Source organism: Myxocyprinus asiaticus, chromosome 2 (assembly GCF_019703515.2).
Source record: "Myxocyprinus asiaticus isolate MX2 ecotype Aquarium Trade chromosome 2, UBuf_Myxa_2, whole genome shotgun sequence".
NCBI classification, from domain to species: Eukaryota; Metazoa; Chordata; class Actinopteri; order Cypriniformes; family Catostomidae; genus Myxocyprinus; species Myxocyprinus asiaticus.
The window spans coordinates 65637693-65659291 of record NC_059345.1 but is presented as its reverse complement, the minus strand read 5'-3'; the positions used below and the strand labels follow the sequence as shown (position 1 = coordinate 65659291).

The 21599-nt window shown below is 40.0% G+C and overlaps 5 protein-coding genes across 5 annotated transcripts; 2 read left to right on the top strand and 3 right to left on the bottom strand.

Moving 5' to 3' along the window:
- Positions 1-1666: 1666 nt before the first annotated feature.
- LOC127456317 (histone H3-like) lies at positions 1667-3383 on the bottom strand. Its single transcript, XM_051724759.1, has one exon. The coding sequence runs from the start codon at positions 3345-3347 to the stop codon at positions 2937-2939; it is 411 nt and encodes a 136-aa protein (XP_051580719.1). The 5' UTR covers positions 3348-3383; the 3' UTR covers positions 1667-2936.
- A 550-nt stretch (positions 3384-3933) lies between these two features.
- On the bottom strand, positions 3934-4850 carry LOC127456389 (histone H2A-like). The gene has a single exon (XM_051724856.1). The coding sequence runs from the start codon at positions 4627-4629 to the stop codon at positions 4243-4245; it is 387 nt and encodes a 128-aa protein (XP_051580816.1). The 5' UTR covers positions 4630-4850; the 3' UTR covers positions 3934-4242.
- A 90-nt stretch (positions 4851-4940) lies between these two features.
- LOC127456272 (histone H1-like) lies at positions 4941-6326 on the bottom strand. The gene has a single exon (XM_051724688.1). The coding sequence runs from the start codon at positions 6143-6145 to the stop codon at positions 5534-5536; it is 612 nt and encodes a 203-aa protein (XP_051580648.1). The 5' UTR covers positions 6146-6326; the 3' UTR covers positions 4941-5533.
- Positions 6327-14005: 7679 nt separating this feature from the next.
- Positions 14006-14624, top strand: LOC127456376 (histone H2A-like). The gene has a single exon (XM_051724833.1). It carries the CDS (start codon positions 14184-14186, stop codon positions 14568-14570), a length of 387 nt encoding a protein of 128 aa, XP_051580793.1. The 5' UTR covers positions 14006-14183; the 3' UTR covers positions 14571-14624.
- Positions 14625-15440: 816 nt separating this feature from the next.
- On the top strand, positions 15441-16256 carry LOC127456307 (histone H3-like). The gene has a single exon (XM_051724732.1). The coding sequence runs from the start codon at positions 15480-15482 to the stop codon at positions 15888-15890; it is 411 nt and encodes a 136-aa protein (XP_051580692.1). The 5' UTR covers positions 15441-15479; the 3' UTR covers positions 15891-16256.
- The last annotated feature ends 5343 nt before the right edge of the window (positions 16257-21599 follow it).

The following is a 21599-nucleotide window of genomic DNA, read 5'->3' as shown; positions in this document are numbered from 1 at the left end:
AAAATGTAATAAATAGCTTAATAAACATCAGAACACTATTTTTATTATCAGTCAAATACTGACCATTACAATAAAGAATAAATACAATACAATAAATTTACATTTACATTTATTCATTTGGCAGATGCTTTTATCCAAAACAACTTACAAAAGAGGAAAACATAAGCGAATCAAATTAGGAGACAGTGGTATGAAAAAGTGCTGTATTACAAAGTATCACTAGCATCATAATAGTATTCAATACAGAATAAAGTGCAACAGAAATTATTATTATTTTTTTTCTTTCAATGACCGGTTAAGTGCTCATGGAAAAGATGTGTTTTTAGTCATTCTTTGAAGACATAGAGTGAGTCAGCTTGGGAAGGTCATTCCACCAACATGGTACGATGAAGCTGAAAGTCTGGGAAAGTGTTTTGGTGACTCTTTGTATTGGTACAACATTTGACTGATACTAAACAGTACTTATGTTTATTTAGCTATTTATTTCATTTTTATTTATTCTTTATTTTAATGGTCAGTATTTGACTGATACTAAACATACAGTACTTATGTTTATTTAGCTATTTATTGTATTTTTGTTTATTCTTTATTTTAATGGTCAACATTTAACTGATATTAAACATACAGTACTGATATTTATTTAGCTATTTATTTTATTTTTATTTATTCTTTATTTTAATGGTCAGCATTTGACTGATACTAAACATACAGTTCTGATGTTTATTAAGCTATTTATTTTATTTTTTATTTATTTTAATGGTCAGTATTTGACTGACACTAAACAGAGTACTGATGTTTATTTAGCTATTTATTGTATTTTTATTTATTCTTTATTTTAATGGTCAGTATTTGACTGATACTAAAAATAGTGTTCTGATGTTCATTTAGCTATTTATTGTATTTTATTTATTCTTTATTTTAATGATCAGTATTTGACTGATACTAAAAATAGAGTTCTGATATTTATTTAGCTATTTACTTTATTTTATTTATTCTTTATTTTAATGATCAGTATTTGACTGCTATTAAAAATAGAGTTCTGATGTTTATTAAGCTATTTATTTTATTTTTATTTATTCTTTATTTTAATAGGTAGCATTAGACTGATACTAAACATAGGGTACTGGTGTTTATTTAGTTATTTATTGTATTTTTATTTTTTCTTTATTTTAATGTTCAGCATTTGACTGATACTAAACATACAGTACTGATGTTTATTAAGCTATTTATTTTATTAGAAGCGTTTAGTATCAGTAAAATGCTGACCATTAAACTTCTTATAAGCCAAAAAATTTTGTTTTTTGGTGAATCTCTGAAATTAGACCCTTCTCATTTTTATTTTACAATTTATATATTACTTTTTCTTGCCAAATTATACCTTCATAAGTGTAACTTTTCAAAGAAAATTCCTTCCTTTTTTATTGATATTTATTTAAATTATTTAAGGAATTCTAAAAATTATATTGCATGTAAGACTCTTTTATGGTGTAATATATTTTTTTTTTGTCTTTGTATTTGTAATTGTTATTGATATCTTGCATAATAAAAAAAAAAGAAAAAAGAAAAGAAAAAAGATCTATCGAAACTTGTGGTTTATTTTACTCTGTATAAGATTCTGTTGAAAATATTACTACATGTGTGCGCAGTACATTTAGAAAAAAATTCTAAATAATAGAAGGGAAACAATAAACACTAGCAATTAATTTATTTTAAACAATTAATTGCAATTCTTGTTTAATGGTTGTTTAATAGTCATTTAGATGGTTTTTTACATTTCTTAAGAGGCTACTGAAAGATGAGATTTGGTGAAGAGACAGTTGTCGTTGTAAAATCGCTGTATTTTTTTATTATTATTGTACTATGGCTAATTTGATGAGGTCATTATTATGAAAAAAGTTTATGTTTTTTTGCTTAATATTATATCAACTCATAATTATGGGAGTTTCTCATTATGATACTAAGCCATTGTTATGAGAAAGTTTCTCAATATTATGAGATGATATCTCATAATAATGACAATATCTCATTATTAAGATTCACAGAATGACATTTTTTAATCAACTGAGACAGAAACTGGCTTTGGTATATTCTCTTTGTTCCACCTTAGCCCCATGTATCAAAGGCAGTTCTGCTGCTTTGGTTCTGTGTAAATGAAATGCACCATCAGAGCAGTCTTCAGGTTTAATGTTTTGATAGAGCATATCTTTTATAATTTAATTTTACATTTAAAGTTTAATTTTTATTTCTATATTCATAATTTTGTTTTTAAAACATCAATCTCATAACATTCAGTTTTAGAGAGAATTGAGAGGCTTTCTAAAATGTCTAAAAGGAGCTGCTGACAGAGAAGGTGGTAGAAAAGAACTGAAGAGGGTCATTAACTTCATTGCATCATATAGGTCAAATATACCAAACAGAAATGTATTCACTACAAACCAGAACTAAAATAAAGAGATCCTTCACTCCAATTATTTTCTATATATTTACATTATAATATTGTACTTTACATGTGTAAATATATTTACATTGATGTTACTGTAAGTCTATGGTAAAGGAAGAACACAGTATTTGTAATTTGACATTTAGTGTGTAACTTTAACCGAGACTTACAGAAAATGAACACAAAAGACTCTGACAATAAACTATTATCAATGCAAACTGATATTAGTCGTATAACAGAAGTGTGTTATATAGTATCGCACATTCAATCTAGACACCTTCAATGCCAGTTAAACTGAAAGTAAAACGAGGAAACCATTATAATAACATGAAGTGTTAATGATTACGTGCTCTGAACAACATCCTCCAAATACACATTGGGTCAATATCGCTTCATAAGCCACTAAAAATCAAGACTGGAAAATATCTCGTTGAGTGTAATTGATGTGGCTCTTAAAAGAGCCTTTGGGGTTGATGTGCGGGACGCCGCTGGGGATTTAAGCGCGTTCTCCACGAATGCGGCGGGCCAGCTGAATGTCTTTGGGCATGATGGTGACCCTCTTGGCGTGGATGGCACACAAGTTGGTGTCTTCAAAGAGACCGACCAAATAGGCCTCGCTGGACTCCTGCAGGGCCATGACGGCGGAGCTCTGGAAGCGCAGATCCGTCTTGAAATCCTGAGCGATTTCTCTCACCAGACGCTGGAAAGGCAGTTTGCGAATCAGCAGTTCAGTGGACTTCTGATAACGGCGGATCTCTCTCAGCGCTACGGTACCGGGCCTGTAACGATGAGGCTTCTTGACTCCACCGGTGGCTGGAGCGCTCTTACGGGCGGCTTTAGTCGCGAGCTGCTTCCTCGGGGCTTTTCCACCAGTGGATTTGCGGGCGGTTTGTTTGGTTCTTGCCATGACGACGAGACTCTCTTCGTTCTTCACAGATACTGAAGATCAGCGTCACACTGCTGCCTTTTTAAAGCCGAGAACGATCACGCGCTCAGTGCGGTGAGGGTGCAGAGACATGTGATTGGCTGATGTGGAGCTCTACGCATGACAGTTAGCCAATGACTGTGGAGCTCGTCTTTTCAAACAAGCAACTACAGTTTCCCGCGCAAAATCCAGAGTTCAAGTCAATGCGCATGAAACAAATGTTGCACATTACTTTTTTCTACATGTTGTACTCATGAATGTAATAACCAGATATAATTACATAAAAGTTGATGCTTTTGTTATAATCACGATTAATAGTGAATAAACGCATTAACGTGGTTCTGTAGAGCTTAGATTCAAACTGAAAATAAAAATCATATTACCGTCTTAGTCATCACAAAACAAAGAAACAATCACGTGATTCGCAGCGTTATGTCATCATGCGTTAAAATACTTTATCACCGTCTCTCCTAGTACCAATATACATTTGTATTTTTGTTTACACTGTTTGCTGCACGTTATTAGAGAATCTGCTGAACAGTTTAAAGATCTTTATTATATGCTTGATTATTAACAACCACCATTACACACCTGCTTGATTAGTAACGCCATCTGTACTTTAGAGCCAAAATTAACGACTGAAAAACCACTTGATTGATCATGTGTTGCTTCATGCACGTTTGATTTCACGTGTTTAAGGCTGCACATTATTTGAGAAACAGATCTTGTAGTCTTTCATTACATATATCTCTGCGGAGTTGTGCTACTTTTATATGTAGTTTTTATTTTGCATTAAAACATAAGAACAAGTCACTCTTATTAGTTCAAGTGTGTGGCTCTTAAAAGAGCCTTTGGGTTTAAACAGACTGGAGTCCGTTTACTTGGTCTTGCCGGGTTTCTCGGTCTTCTTGGGCAGCAGCACAGCCTGAATGTTGGGCAGCACACCACCCTGAGCGATGGTCACCCCACCCAAGAGTTTGTTCAACTCCTCGTCGTTCCGCACTGCCAGCTGCAGGTGACGGGGAATAATACGAGTCTTCTTGTTGTCCCGAGCGGCGTTCCCGGCCAACTCCAGGATCTCGGCAGTGAGATACTCGAGCACAGCGGCCAGATAAACAGGAGCACCGGCACCAACACGCTCAGCGTAGTTTCCTTTGCGGAGCAGTCTGTGCACACGACCGACGGGGAACTGCAGTCCTGCCCTGGATGAACGAGTTTTAGCCTTCGCACGAGCTTTACCGCCGGTTTTACCTCTGCCGCTCATTGTGAAGTTCGAAGTACAATTTCAACAAATCAAATAAAAGCAGAAAATTGTTTATGAGGCTCTGGTTCCAGTATTTAAAGGAGACTGTCAGTCGCCCATTGGCTCGAGTCTGAAAAACATTCTAACCAATCACAGCACTTCCCTCCAAACTCTAAACTCCTCCCTCTTTCTGATGACGAGAGCCTTGCAGCATGTTTAACTCCAAAGAGGCTAATGTAAAAATAAATAATAATATTTATGATTAGCATTATTATTATTGTTAGTAGTACATATAATATAAATGTCAAAGATATGTGATCATAAACACAAGCACACCAGAATAATGTTTGTAAAGTGTTTAGAAAAAAAGAGAGCTTGTACACTTACTGCTCCTTTTATTATTAGTAGTAGTAGTATTAGTATTTTTATATAAATAACCATGTGTTTATCTTTTTGACCCACACAAGAGTCTTCTTCAGTTATTATTACTAGTATTTGAAAACAAAACTCTTGTGTGTTTTAGTGAGGCAGTAAGTGTGCGAGGTCAAAGATGTCTTACCTGAAATTAAATTAGACAGAAAGGTATAATCCATTGATTATAATTGAATCAAACGTATAAAATAATCAAGTAACTTGCACTAAACTTGATTTTCAACTCGTCTTAAACAGTGATTTAAAAACAGCTCGTTACAAACTTGTCAGGTGGGGTGAGAGTTATGCTGCATAATCTTCATTTGTTTCATTAGAAGTTTCGCTTTCTGTTTGTGGCATAGATTGTGAACTCTCAGTCACAATAAACATATACTAAACCAAGAAAAGAAGACAAATGAACCCAAACCATGCACAAAGTGTTGCTCTTTGATATGAATTAGTGGGTGGCTCTTAAAAGAGCCGTTTTGAGGAAGAAACTCAGTAAAGAGTTCATCTACTTCTTTTTGGGCGCTGCCTTTTTAGGTTTGGCTGCTTTCGGCTTTGCCGTTTTGGGTTTGACAGTCTTGGCCTTTTTGGGGCTCTTGGCGGCTTTCTTGGGGGCTGCTGGTTTCTTTGCCTTCTTGGGGCTCTTCGTTGCCTTTTTAGCGGCTGCGGGTTTCTTCACCTTCTTGGGGGATTTCTTGGCGGCAGGTTTCTTAGTCGCTGCACTCTTGGGCTTCTTGGCAGCAGCGGGTTTCTTGACTGCGGGCTTCTTGACTTTAGGAGCGGCTTTCTTGGCGGGTTTCTTCTCGCTCTCGGCTTGTTTCTTGTTGATCTTGAATGATCCGGAGGCGCCGGTCCCTTTGGTCTGGACCAGAGTCCCTTTAGTCACCAGACTCTTGATGGCGATCTTGACGCGGGAGTTGTTCTTCTCCACATCGTATCCACCGGCGGCGAGAGCTTTCTTCAGGGCGGCGAGAGACACACCGCTCCTCTCCTTGGAGGCGGACACAGTTTTGACGATGAGTTCACCGACGCTTGGGCCCGTTTTCTTGGGTTTAGCAGCAGATTTCTTCTTGGGCGCTTTGGCCGGCGCGGCGGCTGCAGCTGGAGCGGTTTCTGCCATCTTTCTGGTCGGATCTGTAATCTCACACACAGACAGTGTTTGAGTTCAGTAATGAAGAGCGGCTGAGCGGCGCTGCGCTCTTAAACACATCATGAGAACCGTATAGACTCAATCCGCTCGTCTCAGTGTCTGTGCGCCTCCGAGAGCCGCTCGTGCGTGTGTTTTCTCCTCTCACATTTAGAGCAAAACTGAAGCGATAAGATTGTTTTCACCCCACTAAACTATGTGAACACCGAGCAGGGGTTTTAAGCTTTATTTGGAGACGAAAACACGCGACGAGGCAACGTTTAGTTTTGCGCCTTCACATCAAACTCACGGTGAGCATCAGCCACTGGAACAAGCCGCCTGTGAATTGGATGTGTTTTTTATGTATACATGTTGATAACAGATTGAACGCGTCCTCTGTGTATTGAACACACACTTTGACAATGACTTTAATGAAATGAGCATCACTGAGGGACTTGTGGACTGTTTCTTACAGTAGATGTTTTGGGCAGCATGAAGCACACCCTCCAGTCGGAGGATCCGTGTCTGCTTGTGACTCTCATGTGTGTTCATCTGCTAAAATAGATATGATAACTAAAACAAAAACAAGAAAATACTAATTTTATGCAATAGCTGCACCTCTGTTGCCTGGATAAAACACTGTGTTACAGTTAAAATAAATGGTTTTATATTTGTGGTCAAAATGGTGACTATTTCGCAGATGTTGATAATAAACAAACAATGATGTGATAAACGCTTTTATTCATCCTTAAATTCATGGAAATTTCATTCAACACTCTTACAATTTTAGGTCTTTAGAGACCCCGCACATATATCTATCGCACATCAACAAAATGCTCAGATAGTATCAAATGTTCTAAATATTTTCAAGATAATTAGAAAATTATAAAATAACATATATTTTGACATATTTCAATGTTTTATTTTTCATGTAACAAAGAGATAATGCAACAAATCAGGACAAATCTAGAACAGGATTCATTATTTTCACACTGAAATTTCATGAGACACAGCTGACTGTGTGAAAAAAAAAACATTGAGCTACACATGTGTAATGTATGTGTAACTTATGTGTATTCTCTCAGGAACATATTGAGTCTAAATACTGTAGATGCACAACTTACATCATTTTAGTAGTACACCTAAATCACAATAGTCATATCATGCTGTTCATGTGTTACACTTGCTATAGTTTACTTCCACGTTGTTTCTTCATCAAATAACAATGTCAAATGTAAATCAAAACAATCACTGAAACATCAGCACCATCTTGAGTAAGAAACAGCATGTATATTATGTATGTGTACATGCATATGGAACACTGATAATTCACCATTGTTGCACAGCAAATCAATGTAATATATAGTATTTATTTGTATGAATATCCCAGCCAACATTTCTATGTGGGCCCCATGTGGTTTTTTGAAGGGCTGTCACTTAGGCCCTACATGGGAAACCCAAATGGGGCCCAGAAAAATTGGTCCATCGGCTCATGTGGGCAAATGATGGGGACACTGTGGGCACTAAGTTGGGCCCATGTGAATGTTCATTATATGGGCCCACTTGGGTCCCAAATAGGTGCTAACAATGGGGCCAAGGTGGGCTGCAAATAGCACCCTTCAGGGGTCCGTATGAGTGATCTTGCTGGACCCACAATGGCCCCTTATTATTTCCTTTTATATGTGGCTTTTGTGAGGCCAGAGTGGGCTAAAATATTTAATTACATAAATCTGATTGCTGTGGGTCGTTAATGTGCTACTCTGCACTTTTGAACCACTCCAACTCTTAGTTACTTTGTCTGTGTAAACCTGTGTCTGACCAAACCAAGAATGCCTAAAGTCAGCTGCGTTTGTGTATAGCTCTAACATTGTAATGTCGAAGAAATTACATAACATAATATTTGAACTTATGAAAATGACTTCAAATCATCAAAATGTATGAATCATGTTTATTTATTTATTTATTTATTATTATTATTGTTATTATTATTATTATTATTAAAGTTGATTTACATCAAGACAAAAATACAGGATAAATCTCTGAAATAAATCTGGATAAAAAGCACTCATTCCTGGGCCTGAACAGACTCCTCAGCTTCATACCTAAAGAAGAGACAAAGACAAGACATAGAAAAGGCAATTCAGTCAATTTTAATACTACTAGATCTGCAGTAAAATCACAGTAGCACCACTTTAAGGCATTCGTGATAAATAGGCCCTGCAAATTAGTTTTACTGTATCTCTGCACAACTGAAAAAAATTGTCACTTAAAGGGATTTTTGACCCGTAGGATTTACGTACGTAACCTCGGTTCCCTGAGATGAAGGGAACAAGACATTGTGTAGTTACGCATATGGGGAATGCCTTCATACACGACCTAGTTGAAACCTCTCTACAATAACGTCAATATTCTAATATTGGCTATGGTGTTTGAGCCCGCCTGTTTTGGTGCAAAACTGTCCACTATAAAAACAGGTGCACAAACACCATTTCCTCAGAATTTCTGACTGAGAACAAGGAGCGCATCGCTCATGCCTCAAGAACTCTGAGTCTTGTAGTGCGGTTTGGCCAGGAGGAGATCACTCATAACTAATATATGAACTATAGTCATATAGTATGAATTAAATCCTTATGAACCCAGTCGGGAAGGGAGTATATTTATAATGAAAGTGCTTGCAACTTTATGGTAAATTATAACGTCCTGACTGCAGGTAGTTGTGCAAATGATGGGGAGCCCGTACTTAAAGGGAAGGGCACAAGTATATATATATTTGGCTAATGCATAGCAAGTGCTCTAAACAGAGAGGACTGTGAAAAAAAAGAGACGTTAAGTTTAGGTTGTAAAACCTTGCAAATGTGTTTTGAGAGGACCATCCTGCTGCAAAAAATATGTCCATGCCCATGAGGAGGCCATGCCTCTAGTTGAGTGTGCTTTAACACCAATTGGGCAAGTCTTACCCTGCGACTCATAAGCCGGGGTAATTTCATCGACAATCCAGTGAGAGAGCCTTTGCTTGGAGACATACATTCATTTGTGCATCCTCCATAGCATATAAAGAGCTGATCAGAAAGTCTGAACTGGCAAGTATGCATGCAGTGCCCGTACAGGTCATAACAATGCAATGATTGTTCCTCATCCGAATTAAATGGAGGAGAGAAGAAGGCCTGAAGGTGAACCATCTGCGCTTTGACGGGCGTGGTTAGGACCTTGGGTACATAACCTTTTCTGGGTTTCACAGTGGTTCTTGAAAGACCGGGGCCAAACTCCAGACATGAATTGTCGACTGATAGTGAATGCAGGTCACAGACCCATTTTACTGAGGCCAGAGCCAACAGTAGTGCGGTCTTAAAGGAGAGCATGTGCAGTTCAACATAGTCCAAAGGCTCGAAGGGGGGCCCTGCGGGAGTTTATAGGACTAAAGTTAAGACCCAAGTCGGGACTGTAGCCAGCTGAGGTGGGTTTACTCGTCTTGCTCCTTTAAGGAACTTTATGATTAAATCATGCTTGCCTATAGAGGTGCCGGCTTCATGTGCGTGATAAGCAGATATAGTTGCCACATACACTTTGAGCGCTGACAGAGTGAGTCCTGTGTCTAATCGCTCTTGAAGAAATTTGAGAATTTCATGTATGGGGCAGTTTACTGGGTCCTTGCCATGTAAGAGACACCAATCAGTGAACACCTTCCATTTTAGTGCATAGAGGCGTCTCATGGACGGTGCTCCGGCTTGTAAAATGGTGTTCATGACTGAACGCGTCAGTTCTGGTGTGTGTAGTGCACCCCGTTCAGAGGCCACACATGCAGGTTCCACAGCTGGGGATGCCAGATTGTGCCTCACGCCTGAGGGGAGATCCCTCCTCAGTGGTATTTCCCATGGTAAGCAAGCTGTACGGCATCGCTATCATTTCCAGAAGCCATGGCTGGTTGGGCCAATTCGGTGCAACTAATAGAACCATTTCTTTGTCCTCTCGGACTTTGCATATGACAGAGTGAATAAGGCATACCAGGGGAAATGTATATTTGCAATTCGCCGCCATTTGTGTGCCCCGCAACTGTCATGCTGTCTGAGCAAACCAGGACATGACAGCTCGCTATTTCTGACTGAAAGCCTTTAAGGCTAGAATTACAGTAGACAACTCAAAGCGGTTGATGTGCCACGCCCTCCTCGCACCTGTCCAGGTGCCGAAAGTTGGGCGTCCATCGCACACCGCCTCCCAACCTGTGTTGGAAGCATCCGTGGTCACCACTTTCCGCCTGACAACTTGGGACTTCGAGTACCAGAGGGGACAGTGGGTATTCTCCACTGAGGCAAATAGATTGATTTCTGCTTTGCCAGATATTTCCCAAATCCTCAATACAGTTTGAGGGTGAAGTCTCCTAAATTCTGCCTTGGCGGTTTATATATGCCACAACTGTCATGTTGTCTGAACGAACCAGGACATGACAGTTTGATATTTCTGATTGAAAAGCCTTTAAGGCTAGAAATACAGCCAATAGCTTTAGGTGCTGCGTGACAACTTGCCCCAGCGCGACACCTCACTGGTAAAATGCAGGAGCTGTCCGTGGTGCTAAAGCAGCTATACAGCAGCGGGATATAGTGATGCGCATGCGCCCTTGGTGCCAAGCACGTCGTGGCACACGGCGCTTCAGCCAGCTCTGAAGAGGTCTCATGTGTAAGAAACCTAATGGCGGATGAAATCCTAGTGCTTTCTGAAACAGTTTCAGTGGAAGTGTTCTCCCCTGTTTGAACTGAGGCGGACACTGTAGAATGGCTGAAGCAGTAAGTCTCTTTGCTGGCCTAACAGAGCCTCTGATTGTGCCAGTCGGCGAGGTAGTTCAAGATGCTTATGCCGCTCAGTCTCAGAGGAGCGAGAACCGCATCGATGCACTTTGTGAATATGCGAGGAGCCAGAGACAGTCCGAAGGGCAGGACTTTGAATTGATTTGCTGTTCCCTCCAATGCGAATCTCTAAAATATCCTGTGATGTCGTACAATTTGGATATGAAAGTACGCATCCTTCAGATCTATCAACACAAACCAATCGTGTGGGCGTACATGCGATAAGATCAGTTTCCGAGTAATCATTTTGAATGGGCGCTTTATAAGTGCGCGATTTAAATGTACCAGATCCAGGATCAGCCGAAGCCCGCCGTCTTTCTTTGGAACAAGAAAATAACGGCTGTAAAACCCTTTTTGTGCTTGACAATTTGGCACAATCTCTATCTCGTTTTTCATGATGAGACTGTGTATTTCAGCTCGTAACACTGGTGCGTCTTCGGATGAAACCATGGAAGAGAGTACGCCGTTGAAACGTGGTGGCCGGTGTGCAAAATTGGATCTTATAACCATGTTAGATTGTTTTTGCACCTATTCTGAAATACCCATTAGGGCTCGCCACGCATCCACGTAACGGGACAGAGAGCAATTTGGTTTGCTCACTGTATGATATGATGCGACGCTCACTATAGGGAAGCGGTTGCGCATAATGTGTGTGCTTTGAAGAGGAAAAGGGCTCTTTTTTAGAATGTGTGAGCATCTCTTGCATTTGCAATGAGTGCTGTATTCTTTTTTGCACTTATTGAATTTTTTATTGCATTCATTTGAGTGCAAGACACAGAAACAACATTTTGAACAATATTGTGAACAACAATATTCCTTTCCCGACAAACAATAGTGGGGAGATGGGGAACAGTGTTTTGTGTCTCCAATCGAGCCTTTTTTTGGAGTAACCACGGACTCTATTTTCTGCTTCAAAGGGTTGTGCCCGTCAGGAGCGCTTTTGCTGTGCATGCTGATGTGCAGGTGCTGGTGAGGCAGCAAGTATGGGGCTTTTAGTCGGGCGCTGGCTCGAAACAGAGTGAGGGCGAACCGGCTGTGATGTGCTCCGTTTGGGCATAAAGTGTCTCATAGCCTGTGATTGCTGCTGAATCGCGATGTAACTCTCAGCAAACTTATTCACAGAGCTGCCAAAGAGGCCGGCTGGAGACACTGGAGCATCCAACAGAGTGGCTTTTTCCTTATCACTCATTTCTTTGAGGGTCAGCCATATACGTTGATCCAGAACTGCGAGGTTGACCATGGACTTGCCATTGGCCTGCGCAGTGACATTTGTGGTATGCAGCGCTAAATCTGTAGCAGTGTGGAGCTCTTTGAATACCTCTGGATCGAAGCCGTGCACGTCCATTTGCCTGAGGAGCTTGGCTTGTAATTCCTGGCGCACCACCATTGTGTGGAGTGGTGATCCAGCTTGTTCTGCTGCTGAGTAAGCTTTTCCCACCAGTGCAGACATTTGTAGACACGGTTTGGAAGGATGGGGCATGATTTCCACGCTCTGTTACTCGCTGGGCAGAGGTGTGCTGCTTTAATAACCGTTTTCTTCCCCGTGATCCACATTAAAGAGGATGGTGTCACTGCGCAAGAGCGCCGTATAAGGTCGCGTGCCAGGACTTGGATACTCGGAGAGACTGAGGGCCACCTCAAAGTCATCCTGATCAACCTCACGGCCCCACCGTGCCTCCTCATGTGAATCCTCGGGTATCACAGAAGAGGCAGGTGGGAGGGCTTGTGAGGCTGAATCATCCCTCAGAACGAGGGTGATTCACAAGCGAAGCGTCTTGAGACTCATGCACTCATAGTGAGGGCAGTCTGTCTCCATGAGAGCTGTCTCTGCGTGGGCGCAGCCCAGACAGAAAACGCAGCTCTCATGCTGATCTGATGGTGGGATGTGCCTCTCGCAAAAGGAACACTTACGAAACGACATCTTTAAAAAGACGCGAACACATAAGTGACTCTTTTAGACATATAAATATATAAATGTATATATATTTATATCACACAGTATACAATGCACAATATACAATTGCTTTGTAAGTATACACAAACCCTGCCGAAGCGCTGCGGAGAATCAGGATGCTGAGGCCTGTTCCCCAGTGAAGCTTCAATCGGCGAGGCGGTGTGATGTTCACCGGAACACTGCAGGAGAGCGGAAAGTTTTCCCGCAAAGATTCCGCCCGCTGACTCGAGTATATCGACGGCAAAGGTAGAGGGCTTCTACACAAGAGATGATCGCTGTCTTGAAGGAAGAAATTCTGAGGAAATGGTGTTTGTGCACCTGTTTTTATAGTGGACAGTTTCGCACCAAAACAGGCGGGGCTCAAACACCATAGCCAATATTAGAATACTGCCGTTATTGTAGAGCAGTTTCAACTAGGTTGTGTATGAAGGCACTCCCAATATGCGTAACTACGCAATGTCAAGTGTACTGAGTCGTAAGGGAACTCCTGCTCCGTGTTCACATTGTTTTCACCCCACTAAACTATTTTATCGCTTCAGTTTTGCTCTAAATGTGAGAGGAGAAAACACAAGCAGGAGCGGCTCTCGGAGGCGCACATACACTGAGACCAGTGAATTGAGTCTATATGGTTCTCATGAGGTGTTTAAGTTTCATTGATAATCAATCGATTATACCTTTCTGTCTAATTTAATTTCAGGTAAGACATCTTTGACCTCGCACACTTACTGCCTCATTAAAACACACAAGAGTTTTGTTTTCAAATACTAGTAATAATAACTGAAGAAGACTCTTGTGTGGGTTAAAAAGTTAAACACATGGTTATTTATATAAAAATACTACTACTACTACTAATAATAATAAAAGGAGCAGTAAGTGTACAAGCTCTCTTTTTTTCTAAACACTTTACAAACATTATTCTGGTGTGCTTGTGTTTATGATCACATATCTTTGACATTTATATTATATATACTACTAACAATAATAATAATGCTAATCATAAATATTATTTATTTATTTATTTTTACATTAGCCTCTTTGGAGTTAAACATGCTGCAAGGCTCTCGTCATCAGAAAGAGGGAGGAGTTTAGAGTTTGGAGGGAAGTGCTGTGATTGGTTAGAATGTTTTTCAGACTCGAGCCAATGGGCGACTGACAGTCTCCTTTAAATACTGGAACCAGAGACTCATAAACAATTTTCTACTTTTATTTGATTTGTTGAAATTGTACTTCGAACTTCATAATGAGCGGCAGAGGTAAAACCGGCGGTAAAGCTCGTGCGAAGGCTAAAACTCGTTCATCCAGGGCAGGGCTGCAGTTCCCCGTCGGTCGTGTGCACAGACTGCTCCGCAAAGGAAACTACGCTGAGCGTGTTGGTGCCGGTGCTCCTGTTTATCTGGCCGCTGTGCTCGAGTATCTCACCGCCGAGATCCTGGAGTTGGCCGGGAACGCCGCTCGGGACAACAAGAAGACTCGTATTATTCCCCGTCACCTGCAGCTGGCAGTGCGGAACGACGAGGAGTTGAACAAACTCTTGGGTGGGGTGACCATCGCTCAGGGTGGTGTGCTGCCCAACATTCAGGCTGTGCTGCTGCCCAAGAAGACCGAGAAACCCGGCAAGACCAAGTAAACGGACTCCAGTCTGTTTAAACCCAAAGGCTCTTTTAAGAGCCACACACTTGAACTAATAAGAGTGACTTGTTCTTATGTATTAATGCAAAATAAAAACTACATATAAAAGTGGCACAACTCCGCAGAGATATATGTAATGAAAGACTACAAGATCTGTTTCTCAAATAATGTGCAGCCTTAAACACGTGAAATCAAACGTGCATGAAGCAACACATGATCAATCAAGTGGTTTTTCAGTCGTTAATTTTGGCTCTAAAGTACAGATGGCGTTACTAATCAAGCAGGTGTGTAATGGTGGTTGTTAATAATCAAGCATATAATAAAGATCTTTAAACTGTTCAGCAGATTCTCTAATAACGTGCAGCAAACAGTGTAAACAAAAATACAAATGTATATTGGTACATATTGGTACTAGGAGAGACGGTGATAAAGTATTTTAACGCATGATGACATAACGCTGCGAATCACGTGATTGTTTCTTTGTTTTGTGATGACTAAGACGGTAATATGATTTTTATTTTCAGTTTGAATCTAAGCTCTACAGAACCACGTTAATGCGTTTATTCACTATTTTTAATCGTGATTATAACAAAAGCATCAACTTTTATGTAATTATATCTGGTTATTACATTCATGAGTACAACATGTAGAAAAAAAGTAATGTGCAACATTTGTTTCATGCGCATTGACTTGAACTCGGGACTTTGCGCGGGAAACTGTAGTTGCTTGTTTGAAAAGACGAGCTCCACAGTCATTGGCTAACTGTCATGCGTAGAGCTCCACATCAGCCAATCACATGTCTCTGCACCCTCACCGCACTGAGCGCGTGATCGTTCTCGGCTTTAAAAAGGCAGCAGTGTGACGCTGATCTTCAGTATCTGTGAAGAACGAAGAGAGTCTCGTCGTCATGGCAAGAACCAAACAAACCGCCCGCAAATCCACCGGTGGAAAAGCCCCGAGGAAGCAGCTCGCGACTAAAGCCGCCCGTAAGAGCGCTCCAGCCACCGGTGGAGTCAAGAAGCCTCATCGTTACAGGCCCGGTACCGTAGCGCTGAGAGAGATCCGCCGTTATCAGAAGTCCACTGAACTGCTGATTCGCAAACTGCCTTTCCAGCGTCTGGTGAGAGAAATCGCTCAGGATTTCAAGACGGATCTGCGCTTCCAGAGCTCCGCCGTCATGGCCCTGCAGGAGTCCAGCGAGGCCTATTTGGTCGGTCTCTTTGAAGACACCAACTTGTGTGCCATCCACGCCAAGAGGGTCACCATCATGCCCAAAGACATTCAGCTGGCCCGCCGCATTCGTGGAGAACGCGCTTAAATCCCCAGCGGCGTCCCGCACATCAACCCCAAAGGCTCTTTTAAGAGCCACATCAATTACACTCAACGAGATATTTTCCAGTCTTGATTTTTAGTGGCTTATGAAGCGATATTGACCCAATGTGTATTTGGAGGATGTTGTTCAGAGCACGTAATCATTAACACTTCATGTTATTATAATGGTTTCCTCGTTTTACTTTCAGTTTAACTGGCATTGAAGGTGTCTAGATTGAATGTGCGATACTATATAACACACTTCTATTATACGACTAATATCAGTTTACATTGATAATAGTTTATTGTCAGAGTCTTTTGTGTTCATTTTCTGTAAGTCTCGGTTAAAGTTACACACTAAATGTCAAATTACAAATACTGTGTTCTTCCTTTACCATAGACTTACAGTAACATCAATGTAAATATATTTACACATGTAAAGTACAATATTATAATGTAAATATATAGGAAATAATTGGAGTGAAGGATCTCTTTATTTTAGTTCTGGTTTGTAGTGAATACATTTCTGTTTGGTATATTTGACCTATATGATGCAATGAAGTTAATGACCCTCTTCAGTTATTTCTTTTCTACCACCTTCTCTGTCAGCAGCTCCTTTTAGACATTTTTGAGACCACCTCTTGGAGGCTCCCCTCTGTTGTCTCTTTTATAGAGGGCTTCTTTCTTATGGCTCCTGAAATAACAGAACAGTTCTCATAAATACTTGTACATCATGAAAATCTACTATTAACTGGTGTGAGAACAGATATATTATAAAAAAATTACTTTGTGATTTTGTGCTAGGAACACAGGCTGTGGTGTTATGTGAAAGTGTAGGTGTTGGTACCATTACACCCTGGAACACTTTCCAACCCTTGTCCTCAACATCTTTGAAGGATTAAAGGACAACAAAAAGACCTTGTCTTGAACTAGAGGGGGAGGAAAATGTTTCCTTTGAGGTCTATAATCCTAAGGACACAACATATGAGCCTGCTGAGTCTGTCACCACTGTGACAGTTAATTTTATTCTATTTATGTTATTACAATATTGTTTTTGGAGATATCAAATCAATTTGTTGAAATAGACTTACATGATTTCAATATTACTTTTCTTTTTACATGACAGCACACACAGATTTACGGCTACCCAAGATGATGCGAAGTACATTGTCTTTGAGAACTGCCTCCTCCAACTTTTTAATTCTTGTCCAGTGTGTTCACATGTCTGTGATGTTCAGCCTCAAAGAAAGGGGACTTTTGTTGCCATTGACCAAGTCTCCATTGTCAGTACGTTGGAAGAGCCAACCTATAGTTGGCAGCACCCCTTTAGTCAACCTGCAGTTATCTGCTGCGTTATACTTCACTGGTGCATCCTTCTTCAAAATAATAATAATAAAAAGGTATTTTTAAGAAGGATATATATTTATTAACAGAGTGAGAGGATTCATGAATCTAAATGTATGTTTGTTTGTGTATTGTAGGTGCTCAGTGCAATGCATATCAAGATGATTCAACACAGAACATTTAGAAAGCATGCCAGCATGCACCTGGAACCTGCCATAGTGTATAAATGGAAAAAGGAACAGGAAGAAGTCAAGCCAGGGGGACAAAGTTATATTTGGTGGTGATATGAGAGCAGACTCACCAGGTAAATATTTCACATTTTTACCATATGAATTTGTAATGAACGCTAAAGGTATATGCAATGGTGCCATGCTTTTCAGTTCACTGTTTCTGAATTGTATGTATTAAAAAATATATAACATTTACAGGACATACAGCAGAACAAAGGAATTCTTTAACATATTAAAAAATGTGTAGTTTGTTGTAAATGTGTAATGCAAATGTTTACAAATATATCTTTACACTTTGTGCAACAGTAAAACTTTTATTTTAGTACAAAGTATTGTTATAATTTCAATCAACAAAAATGATTATCTGAGTCATATACTGATACAAAATCATTTGTTTTGTTGTGCAACTGCATCACATTTACAATTGTGTTGTAATGCAAATCTTACTGTTCTATTTCTCTGAGCCTCAAAGGGCCATATTCAGCTCTGTAAACATTAAGTGCATTCTGCAGTGAATACACATTCAGGTTCAAAGCCAGGGTGATGGGTCATACAGGTGAGGGTGGCTGGTGCCTGGGCAATCCTTTTAACAACCTGCAGAGAAGACCAATGTGGTCAAACTTGAATTCTACAATCTGAATTTATTACATAGTAAATAAATAGACATACTGCACCGTGTACTACCACAGGAATCTCTTGGTACTGTCATGCGTTACTCAGCATTTGTAAATCATGGAAATGTTTCACCGTTGGAAAATGCCCCAACTATGTAACACCGTTGTGTTGCATCTTGGTTTAAACAAGAATAAAAGTAATACCTATTACACAAATAGACAAGTAAATTACAGTGATGACTTACCACCAGTGGCGAAATCTCAGGGCCAGCAAAGCCTTCTCTGCTGCCCTAACATGCCAAATAAATAAATATTTTTCATCCTTTCATTCTCAATCACCTTTTTGCCTATCCATTTTTAATCGCTTTCCACTCTTAATTAATCTACAAACAAAAAGACAAAAAACTAAAAGTTTATCCAATCAGAATTTATTCCTTGATGCTTACAAGCGAAGTGTGATAACTGTTTCACAAATCACATGCCCAAAGCCAAGCTCGTTAGCCAAAGCATCATGTGAGTTTGAGCTCCACCCCCTCAGGTCTTCAGAATTTCCACAGAATCCCTCAACAGTTCAAATGAATGGGCAACTAAAGTCAGATTGTCAGATTCATCAGCCAATCAGATTGATTGATTTGTTCTTGGTGGGTGTGATCTTTAGGATATGTCCCTTTAGAGGCCTTCTAGCTGGCCTTGAATGACGCAATCACGCTTTAAGTGATGTGCATAATTTGAAAGCGAAGAGCGCGAGATCTTGCTGACGAGTCGACTGTCATCACTGCTGGTATCGCCATTGAGAAAGAGATCCTTATGGATTTAAAAACACGAGATGTTCTGCATGACCGTGTGATTGCTTAATTTATTAAACAGGAAAGGAGGACTGATTTTCACTTCAAGCAAATTGGTAAGTCCTATTTGCATTGTTATAGCAACATCAGGAGTTTTCTAAGTGTAAATTAGGCTGCTTGAGCATTCAGTGTCGATCAAGTTTTGAAAAGTAGTGCTGCATTCCATTCAACTCGTAAAGTCAGATTTTACAACTTCCTACAAGGAAAAGTGCAATGGAATGCATCTTGAAGTCAGAATTACAACTTGTAGGCTCGTGCAGAAAATCTCAACACCGAGATGCAGGTGCATGATGTCACACAAACATGTCGACACTCAGGGAGATATACAAAGTAAGTGATAAACATTCACTTTATTAAGTAATATCGATAAATGAGTTCATTTCCACATTACATGATATTAAAGCTTGTTTAACAAACGCTTGCAGAAACAGGTGTATAAAACATTATAATCTCTTTTGATAATCGTACACCTGAAACACAAATGCTAGTGCTGCAGCATTGTTTATCGTTGGGTTGCTAGGAGACATCTGTAATGAGAGTCAGACCCATGCTATGCTAACGGGAGCATTGCAGTTCCAATTATCGGGGAATGGAATGCATTTATGGTCGGAGATATCAAATAGGAATATCCCACATCCAACTTGAATGGAATGCAGCATAACCGTGTACCCTGACGAAACAAAATTTATTGCAAGCAACATTTAAATCGCAAAGATTTTTCCAGGTATTATAGACCTCCTTGGTAGATTCATGTCTGTTCGGGAGACATTCATTTCACAAAACAGTCATGCTGCAGTTAAAATTAGGCTTGCTTGAGCATTAAGTGTCGTTTCAAGTTCTGGCTTTCATGCGTGGATGTGTTTTTAAAAAGTCAATTGGTATTACTATTTAGCTGCGACATAATGTATGATGCCTAAAGGCATAGGGTGTCTTATTCATTGTGAATCTGTGTTTTCTTAATGGCATGAATAACACTGAAGGCCTAGACTTTTAATGCGCGCCCCGCCACTGCTTACCACGCTGTCACAGACTGCATTATCCATGGTGTTTGAGGAGGGGGTTAATTTTCTTCAACTTCGGGATCAGACTCTGGTTCAAACATGTATGGATGGATTCCTCCAGTTCTCATTTTTTTAACCATCCGAAGTTTTCAAAACAACCCCACACGCGCGTAATGGTGGCGGTGTTTACCCTTGTCCACATGCAAAGAAGTTACCCAATCACAGCAGTGGGCATTTACACTGAAGTCTTCAAGAACACACGCCCCAAAAAACAAAGTTTGAATCATAGGCTCAAAAACTGGATAGATAGATTTATTCCTAAATTATGACTACTTTTAATGAAAAAAAAAAAAAAAACTATGAGGAGACTCGCGGTGTGTTGAAGGTGTTTCTGGAGAACGTTATCCATGATGCCGACATCTACACTGAACACGCCAAGAGAAAGACCATCACTGCCATGGACGTCGTGTACGCGCTGAAACGACAGGGACGAACTCTGTACGGCTTCGGCGGATAAACGACTTTATTCTCATCAGACAAACCCAACGGCTCTTTTAAGAGCCACCCATCTTCTCACTCAAAGAGACACTGTTTTAAGGTTAGTAATGTCTTATACTTAACACATATATATCTCGATTTTAATATTAATTCATAATTTGCTGTTGGAAGTATTTAAACTTTTTATACTTATTTCATCTTTTCATAATATCACACAAACTCAAATGAGCGGGAAAACAAAAAGTGTACAATGTCTATTGTAGGCTTTGAATTATTGAACTGCTCGCGGAAAAATATTACAATTATTTGTACACAATACTTAAGAACCACATATGTCCTTTTTTATAATATTACAAAATGAGCGGGAGAACGAAACGAAGGAAACCGAGTGAACTATTTCAAATGTTTGATCCGTTTTCCCGACCTAATGTTTAGCACCGCATTTTGCAACAGCTAGACGTAGCAAAACTGAAATGAACAGTTTAAGAAGTCTTATTTCTAGCTTGGTATGCCATTTTCAAAAACGCCCAGGCGGAGGCACGTGTTTAGTCCACCTGTTGAATGCGTTGTGTATACTCACTGATGACCAAATTGAGTTTTGTGCTAATAGTCTGCAAAATATTTATTTATTGTAACAATTGGACAGTTTATATTTAGGCTGTTCTGCCCTACTTAAGCTCAGGAACCATCTGGTCTCTTTATGGAATGGTATTGAAGCCATTTTCTCAGTTGCAGTAATGGTTCTGTTGGGCCTCATGTATTCAGATAGAAGACAAAGGCAGGCCTAACAGTCATAAAACCTAACTCAGCCCCCACACATTCCATGTCGTAAATTTTACTGATAAAAATCGCGCCAAAATCAAACAAAGGGAGTCCAAAACAGACTACAAATCCATGAAGCCTTGCTCACTAAAGTATCGATAAAGGATTTGCCCAGAAAAAGGGCTCCGCTTGCGTGTTTGTAAACAGCGGGTCGGCATTGAGGATTGTGAAGTCCGGTTTTCGGTGTGAGATCGCTGAACCAATGTCCAAAAGTGTTTGTCTGTCGTAGACAATAAGGCAGACAACATCCAAGACAGAAAACATAAGAATTGTGAACAAAACAAACAAAACATTGCTATGTTGTGTCGGAGCTCGCAACGCAGCAGCCATACTCTGCGCCATCTTGAGTACTCACTTATGTG

Coding starts and splice junctions, on each gene's coding strand:
- LOC127456317 (XM_051724759.1), bottom strand. CDS start 3,347: ATGGCAAGAACCAAACAAACCGCCCGCAAATCCACTGGTGGAAAAGCC.
- LOC127456389 (XM_051724856.1), bottom strand. CDS start 4,629: ATGAGCGGCAGAGGTAAAACCGGCGGTAAAGCTCGTGCGAAGGCTAAA.
- LOC127456272 (XM_051724688.1), bottom strand. CDS start 6,145: ATGGCAGAAACCGCTCCAGCTGCAGCCGCCGCGCCGGCCAAAGCGCCC.
- LOC127456376 (XM_051724833.1), top strand. CDS start 14,184: ATGAGCGGCAGAGGTAAAACCGGCGGTAAAGCTCGTGCGAAGGCTAAA.
- LOC127456307 (XM_051724732.1), top strand. CDS start 15,480: ATGGCAAGAACCAAACAAACCGCCCGCAAATCCACCGGTGGAAAAGCC.